Here is an 8,849-nt window from a genome sequence, read left to right on the forward strand (position 1 = left end):
GCAATTGCCTTATTTCTCATTCCCCTCAGATTCTTGTGCTTGTTTGCCAAATTTTTAGAACTGGTTTCGACAAATCGGGATAAAAGAAGTTTCAATAATGTATCACTTTCGCGCACAAAATTCCCCCTCGGTCTTAAAAAGTGTTCGCAAAAAGTTATTTTTGGACGGATTGCGAAAAAAATGCTGAATCATTCCAGCATTTGCGTCACTGTTTTGGATCACAATCAAGCATAACACTTGTTGACTTCAAGCAAATTGAAACAAGAATGTGGTTGTAAAGTGAAAATTGAGTCCGTAAGTTGTTAATTTTTAAGGTCTTCTAGGCCCCGAGGGTATTTTATATAAAAGATGCAACACTCATTACGTTCAATAAAATTTTTATTAAAATCTATTATTGCACACTTTCACCCCCTGCTTAAAGCTGTCTGCAATGGAAACCCTACAGCTTTCGTGTACATTTTATATCTTAAAGTCTACAAATTATACACATTGTAGCCAATTACACCATTAACTACCATTCTGGTTTGATATCGCTGAGCATGGTATTAAAGTAGCTAATTCATCTGGCTCCTCCGGAACGTGTGTCATCGACGTTAAATAAATCACATACTAATGAACTAATTCTATTCTATCCCCTGAAGCTTGAATTGTTTTCTCTCTCAACTCTCAGAATGCTATTCACCAACACGCAATGTGGCTACTTAAAATGGACAATTTACATACCTCCAGCAAAATTGTGTACTTAGATGCCGACTAGGGGAAAGGGACTTTGAACTGTTTAGTTTATTCTAAGTAGAGACAAACACACGGTTCAATCAACCAACAGTATTATTAACTATTCCTACTCTATTGTACTGAACGCACGTGCCGATGACGTTATAACTGTATGTAATTTAGCTTTGAGCTTTCTTCTATAGGAACGGTTAGGGTGCATCTTCGGCGCACAAAAATGTCTCCCCAAGCTGGGAGGTCGCTACTGAACTCTAGGGGTTAGGGCAGGAAGTTTTCCAAACAGTGCTTCTCCACCTATACGGAGCATCGCTCGGGGCAACATGCTGAAAACAGAAATAAAAAGTTTAGTTTAGCAAAACTCTTTTTAAAATTCAGAAATAAACCTACTCGTAGTACCGTATAAGGAATCTGACCGGTGCCGTGCTGGGGACGATCTCGGTTTTGTTCTCCAAAACCCCTTCCACGATCACATTGGCCACGTACTCGGGAGTGTGCCACGGGATCTGGAGCCCCAGGTCGTGCGTCATAAAGTCCACAAACTGCTTCCGGGTGATGATGCCGGCCGGAAAGACGCAGCTCGTGTGGATGTCCTTCTCCAGCCCGTCCATGTAGAGTTCCTCGTTGAGCGCCGCCATCAGGCCGCGCACGCCAAACTTGGTGGAGCAGTAGCAGATGGTGCGGGCCGACGGTAGGACACCTGGATTACGAAGATGAGGTTAGAAATTAGTTGGGGCTTCCGGTGAGCAGCCTCTGAGTTGAACCAACCTAGCACTGAGCTGATAGCGACAATATGACCACGACGACGTTTAACCATGCCAGCCTTGAATTCTCGGATTGTCTGTGAAAATGTAATGGTTGAAGAAATAACGTAAGAAGCATTTTGATCGTAGTTTGCCTGTCACGTTTCAAATGAATGGTTAGGAATGGGATTGAAAAGGGAAAATAGATTATGACTTGAAAAATTAAAATTAACAGCTAGCCAAAAATATTTCTCGGATATATTAAATTGCGCTAATTTCAATGAAGTGTTAAAGTGCTTTTATCAAATCCAATAATAAAAAATATAAATTCGATCAAAAATAGAAGTGGCCCTAAAAATTACCGCGTTCCTTTATCGTCTCAATCGTTTTATTGTTAAAATTTTCTTTTTACATTATTTTAAGGTTGCTGCTATTTGGATAAATAACAACGATTTTTCATCGTTATTGACATTTAACATGCAACAAGTTGACACAATCACGAAGGTCTTGATGTATTTTTCATGATATCGTATGAAATTTGTAATGAATCTGAATAAATGTTTTTGAATAAAAGTATTTCTAGACTTAAAACCATTAAAACTTAGTTTACTGGTCTATTTTCACAAAATATTTTTTTTAAAAAAAGCGTAGTAATGTACGGGGTACGTTGACAAATTTGGAGTGAGGCTAAATGTGTAAATTTATATTTTTTTGAATTTGTTAAAAAAATATGCGTTAGTTCACATTTTCCACATAAATTGAACTTGAATTCATTTCTTCATTCGATATATCGAGAACATTCAACACAGTAAAAAAAAAGTGATACAGACAGCATTTTGATATTTTAAAGGTACACATTTTTTTTCTAATTTTGTAAACTTGAAATTACATAGAATGTATCGAAAGTTTAACTTCGCTGATGTAATTTTGCTTAGTTTCTATTGTAAAATTACTTTTATTTTCGAATGGATTTTCTGTCAGAAAAGAATTTTTTCATTCAGGATCCTTTAGGAAGTCCAAGTATGGAGTGTAATGAGTTTTTATTTTATTTTTATTTTATATTTTGATTGTCAACTAATCCTCGGTCCTAACCTGGTCGTAGCACCTAAAAAGACCTAATAAAAAATAAGTTATGAATAAAACAAAAATCCTTTAGGAAGATTGACTGCGCTAGGGTCTGATTAGATTAGATTAGAAAAGAATGTTTTCATCTTTTTTATGTTACTTCAATATTAACACAAACATTTAGGTAAAAGTACATTAAAAATAGATTAATTTACATCTACGTCTCCTGGCTTTTCAATTATCCATCCTACGATATTGAACATGGTTTTGATCAAAACATCTGAAATCGGACAGCAAAAAAGTATAAACAACAAAACTGCCCATCATTGAAGAAACGGCTTATATCCAATTTTGGCAAATTCGAGATACTGTCATGCCTCGGTTTAGCACCGCATATGGGGGATGCAAAACCGAGGCGTGCATAAGTGAAGCACATAGCTTATGGGTTTTTCATACCCAAGTAACATTTTTTTCCAGGGGGACCGCGGTAGGATAAAATTCTCTTCAAAACTTCTTCAGGAGTTTGGAAGAGTACTTGAAGAGAGTTTTATCCTACCGCGGTCCAAACTGCTATGTTGTAGCTATCTTGAAGAGCTCTTGTAGAACTCCTGGAAAAAATGTTACTTGGGACATTTCGATAATAATAACACAAATTCTTAAACATTCTCAAAATTTTCAAAATCTGCGGATTTTCGAAAAAATACTCAAAAATTCCAGTGATTTAAAATATGGGTATCAAATGATCGGGATTTTTAATACATTTCGAAAAAAATAACACAAATTCATAAAAAAACTCAAAATTTTCAAACACTACGGATTTTTGAAAAAATACTCAAAATTTCAGTAATATTTAATTTGTTTATTAAATTATTTGGATTTTTCATACATTTCGGATATACTAACATTTTATTTAAAAACTCAAAATTATCATAAAACTACGTATTTTTCAAAACAAAAAAAAATACTCTAAATTTTAGTATTTCACAATGTGGGTATCAAATGATCGGGATTTTTTCATAAATTTTGAAAATAATAACACATATTCCTGAAAATGCTCAACATTTTCACAAAACTACGGATTTTCGAAAAATACTGAAGATTTCAGTAATTTTCAATATGGCTATACAAATATCGAGATTTTTTCATACACTTCAAAAATAGTAACAAAACTTTTTGAAAATGCTCAAAATTCTCATAAAACTACGTATTTTTGAAATTATTGACTACGGATTTTCGAAAAATACTGAAGATTTCAGTAATTTTCAATATGGCTATACAAATATCGAGATTTTTTCATACACTTCAAAAATAGTAACAAAACTTTTTGAAAATGCTCAAAATTCTCATAAAACTACGTATTTTTGAAATTATTGTTAGTGCAATATGGGTATCAAATGATCGGGATTTTTACATACATATCGAAATTCATATTGTTTTATTAAAAGTTCTAAAAAAAATCCCAAAAGTACGAATTTCGAAAAAATACTCATAATTTCATTTATTTACAATATGGGTATCTAATAATCGGGATTTCCCAAACATTTCGAATGTAATAACACAAATTTTAGAAATTACTCGAAATGTAACTAATGTAAAAAAACTTAAGTTTTGTTTATTTTTTCAAAAACACGTAGTTTTCTTAAAATTTCGAGCATTTTCAAAAAATGTTACCCTTATAGCAATAACAATAATTGCATTTTGAACACAGGAAAAATACGTATTTTTGTAAAAAAAAAAATCATGTAATTAAAACTGCAACGGATATCTGACATCATCCCGATTCTAAAACATTATAATTTTTAAATGTTTGGAAGATATTTCATAGGATTATAGCCAATGTCTCCCATATATCCAACATCCCATAAGCTCTGTGCTTCAGTAAAGCACTGGGTCGTGCTTAACCGAAGCAGCTGTACGAATCAAAACCGGGGCAGTGCAAAACCGGAACATTACTGTAATAATCGGATTTTCAGCTATGGACAGAAAAGCTCGTTGATAAAGGCAACTAACTTACTAACTAATTAAATATATAAAGATCACTCAATTGAAGTAGGTGGATTTTCATTATCTTTAGATAATTGGTTATTTTTTCTGTCTTTAAACATCCTGTTTGAAACTTTTGACTTCATCCAACTGAGATTTGATTGCATATCTTTGGAAGTACTTTTTTATCGAGCGACAATTAGGACCGTAAGATGGAATGCATTTGAACAAAACGGGCACAATTTTAAAATAAAAACTAACTTTTGTTCTTAATACCAAAGTCACCCCATCTCACGGTACGGACCACGACTGGTGGTTTATCGAAAACATAATTTCCCAATCGGCTCCACCAGCCTTAAAAACTGATTGACTATTTTCGCAATAACAACATTTTTTTTCCGATACCCTGCCTGGTGCCTATGCGAACATACTGTCAAGGTTAATGTTTCACTGGACACTGCACAGCGCAACAAAAAAGTTGTCCACTTTGCAAAACTGTTCTTCTGTAATCGCGATAACTGCCAACTCAACCGCAAACGCACATTTGAAACTGATTCAAATGAGGTGCGTGAACTTTCGTTGATTTTACAATTTAAGTGTTTTCCGAAAAGGGAAAATTCTAATTAAGTTATTAAGTTTACACTGCACTGGTCGTTTGCGGATCGGTGTCATCGACTTTGTATGCCAAGCGCCACCGTGGCGTCGTTCGACCACAAATTTGTTTGCATTAATGCAACACTGCCCAGCTTGACCTTCCGAAGTCAATTGTGCCGGTTTGCGTCTCCGCTGAGCTGGAGCCACCCATCGTACATGCACACGTGAAGCCACGAGGGTAATTAGATTCGTTTGCTAATCGATCAACGGCACCAGATGTTTAATGGTCACACCACGGCATTATGGGTGATATTAAAGGTAAAGGATCGCCAGCATTTCTGATTTTTTACTTGGCTAAAATTGTTATAAAATCACCTTTTCACTTTAAGATTAACGTGATCTAAACGTTTTAAATTCAAAAAGTTCAAACAAAATAAAAATTATTTCCGACTCCAGTTTTCCGGTTCTCCGGTTTGCCCATTGTGCATAACTGTTTCAAGTTCAAGCTTGCAACAATACCTACCCAAAAGTGGGACACCAAATTGACGCCCAATATCCGCTGCACGTCCTCGGGGGTTCCCTCCGAGAGGGAAAGCATGGCCAACAGGCCAGCATTGTTGACCAGCACGTCAACGGGTCCCAGAGATTGCTCGATGTCCTGTCTGAGCTGTGCCACCGATTTGTGGTCCGCAACGTCCACCTTGAATGCATTGGCCTTGACACCTTGCTGCTGCAGTTCCTTGGCCGTTTTCTGAGCACTGATCAGATCAATGTCCGCGACCGCCACGGAGCAACCTTCCTTGGCGAACCGTTCACAGAGAGCCTTCCCGAGTCCGTTCGCACCACCCGTCACCAGAACCACCTGGCCCCGGATGGACTTCTGCTGGGCGGGTAGAAACAGGCGCACAAAGTTCACCACGTAAAACTGCGTGCACATCGCTAGGAACTTGACCAGTTTTGGTACGACTTCAACCAGCACGAACTTCACTTGCTTCTCGAACCGTTCATAGCTGAACGGAGTCGATTTCCGCTTCTTGGGCCGATCACTCGCTAGGGCCGGTTCGTACTGACCGTCCTTATGCTTAAAGTACTGCTCTTGGAACGCCATCGCACGAATGCTACTGAACACACTTAGAACACACCACGTTGTCGACAACCGAATGACCCGGCACTGTGCGCGGTTTGAGCGCAACTGAGTCGATGAGAGCTGCAACGGCTCTACCGTACCTTCAAATATAATCTGCGTCTAACGTCTTACAAAGCCAGTGGCGACGCACGCGCATGTACGACGGAGAATGTCCACTTTGAACGGGTGAGATTTAGGACTGAGCAGGTTCTGGGCACGTTCTAGCTTCCTCCAATCACAAAAGTTAGCTACCGGATTCGGATAAAAAGTGGAAAACTAAGTAAGTTGAACTCTATGGCAAAGGTGGAGGTCGGTCGCTTCGACATGACAGCACATTTCTTCTAATGTATTAAATATCTTGTTAAAGCTTACCTAATGGTAAATGAGCGTGATCATTAGTGATTGGAGAAATTATTTGTGTAAGACACGCTTGTTAACACTAAACGCATTATGTCATCTTATTATCTTCTGAATGTAAAGTATTGTCTTGGGACTTTTCTTAACTTATGGTTGATGAAAATTTTTTAGATTTTTTTTTTTTAATATCACCTTTTCGTTCGGGCATTTTTTTCTGAAATGGATAAATAAATTAAAATTATCACCACCACTTTTAAAAATCACATGTTAATGAAGTAAATTTCATAGCCATGTCTCATTCAATTGAGAGATCGCCTATGATTTTTTCATTCAGTACAATGATAGTTTCTTGCCTCGAAAATGAGTTTATTGGTGTCAAAATATTACTTTCTTCACACACATAATAAAAAAATCCATTTCATTATACAGCAATTCCCCACGAAAACAGCATGATTCGAAAAAAAAGTTCTCCGATCGGGCTCAAAATTCAAAATTCATTAGGGTGACCTACACCGTGTTAGGGTGGTCAAAAAGTGGCATTTTTTTCATTTTTTTGTTTAAAAAAAAATCATAAATCCGCACCATTTCAACCGATTTTAGCTGTCTTGGGCGCAAACGACGGGGTATTAGATAGGCTTCTAAGGTAAAATAGTTTTTTTTGTTTATAACTTATTTTTATTAGGTCCTTTTAGGTGCTGTGACCGAGGATCGTTAAATAACTAATATTTATATAAAAAAACAACTCCTAACTTCATACTTGGAGATCATGTAACTGACCAGGGTTCTTGGTCCAAGCGGGTCTTACAGGTCTCGAACCTGCCGATGTACTCGGAGAAAATGCCCCACAGCTCAGCCGAACTGTAGAGCACCTCCCCGGCTTCCTCCTTCGTGGCTCCACCGTCTCGGGAGCCACTGCTTCCTTGGCTTTTTCCTGCGGGGCGAGGGCGATCCTTCGATTTTCCGTCCGGAACTGCGCCCGGCAGCGGAGGGAACTCCGCCGGCGTAAACGCCGGAACTGCTGGACTCTGCTTCTCCGCCTTCCTTGCCGGCGGTTTCGGTTTCGACGTCTGCTGGCGCCTCCGGATGAAGTCCGCACGCTTGGGCAGCTGCGGTCCGTGGCTTCGTGGGCTCCAGAGCAGTTGGCACACCGCTTCGGCTCGGCTTCTAGGACTTTGCACTCGTCCCTCTTGTTTTCAGATTGGTGTATCCCTTGGGGAAGACCACAATGTACGGAGTTTCGTCCACGGTGGACTTTTCCTTCCGCTTGATGACATGCACCTCCAGCGCGTCCAGCTTGAGATCTCTCTTCAGCAGATACTTGACCTCGTCCGGTTTCAGTTCATCAGGTAAACAACGAAGAACTACCCGATGATTTCGTTCGCTCCGCCGTTCGTGGGTGTACAATTCCACTTTCTTCTTCTTGAGGAGCTCTTGCAACTTGTCAAAATCTTTGACAGAGAAGCAGGTCACCTTGGTTCCAAATCGGGTTAGTTTGTAAATCGGGTTGAAACCAAATTTACAACTATCCATTATTGCCACGAGCTTGTAAAAATCCGTGGTGCTCTTCACCACCAAAGGTGGTTGCTTTTGTTTACCTGCCGACTGGCTGGATGCTGGAACCGCGTCTCCTCCTCCTGCTGGGATGGCATTGTTGTTGTTTTTGTTTTCCACTAGCGGGCTGAACTTGTTGTTATTGAGCACATTCTGCTCCACTTTTCCTTCTCCGACGACAGCTTCGGTGATCTCTGGGGTCTTCTTCCGCTTCCGATTTCCAGGGATGAGTTGGAAATCATCCGTCTCGGAGGTCTCTTCCACCTCCATCTGTCAAACAACTCGAGGCACGATGCCTTTAGCGCGCACGTCACACACGTCTACTCTCTCGGAGCTGTCAGAGCCAAGTCAAGGTAAAATAGTTAAAAGTTTCAAATATCTAGCCTAACATTTGAAGAGGTCAAATTAAATCTTAAAATGCTATTTTGAAGGTCTCGGGACCAAAGAGCCTATGCCTGAAAGTATTTTTTATCAGATTCCTCGTAATTTTTTACATAACATATCAAAAAATGGAGAAGTTATGTTTTCAATATTCTGAGCTACGAATTTTTGAAAATAAAAATTAGGGTTATCGATGTGTCGCGCGTAAAAACGGAAAAATAACGAAAATGGCAAAGAATCAAGTTTTTTCACTAAAACTGCGATAACTTTAAAATTTAACAGCATGATTTGGGGGTTCCTTGGCTGAAATACATCGTATC

The 8,849-nt window shown here is 38.7% G+C and overlaps 1 protein-coding gene across 1 annotated transcript; it reads right to left on the reverse strand.

Moving 5' to 3' along the window:
- Nucleotides 1-360: 360 nt before the first annotated feature.
- Nucleotides 361-8,246, reverse strand: LOC120431974 (estradiol 17-beta-dehydrogenase 11-like). Its single transcript, XM_039597112.2, has 5 exons — nucleotides 8,193-8,246; nucleotides 5,638-6,360; nucleotides 1,498-1,570; nucleotides 1,120-1,429; nucleotides 361-1,055 (listed from the first exon to the last, which is right to left on the reverse strand). The coding sequence occupies exons 1-5, from the start codon at nucleotides 8,244-8,246 to the stop codon at nucleotides 974-976; spliced, it is 1,242 nt and encodes a 413-aa protein (XP_039453046.1). The 3' UTR covers nucleotides 361-973.
- Nucleotides 8,247-8,849: the final 603 nt, after the last annotated feature.

This window comes from Culex pipiens, chromosome 3 (assembly GCF_016801865.2).
Source record: "Culex pipiens pallens isolate TS chromosome 3, TS_CPP_V2, whole genome shotgun sequence".
In the NCBI taxonomy this organism is placed as follows: Eukaryota; Metazoa; Arthropoda; class Insecta; order Diptera; family Culicidae; genus Culex; species Culex pipiens.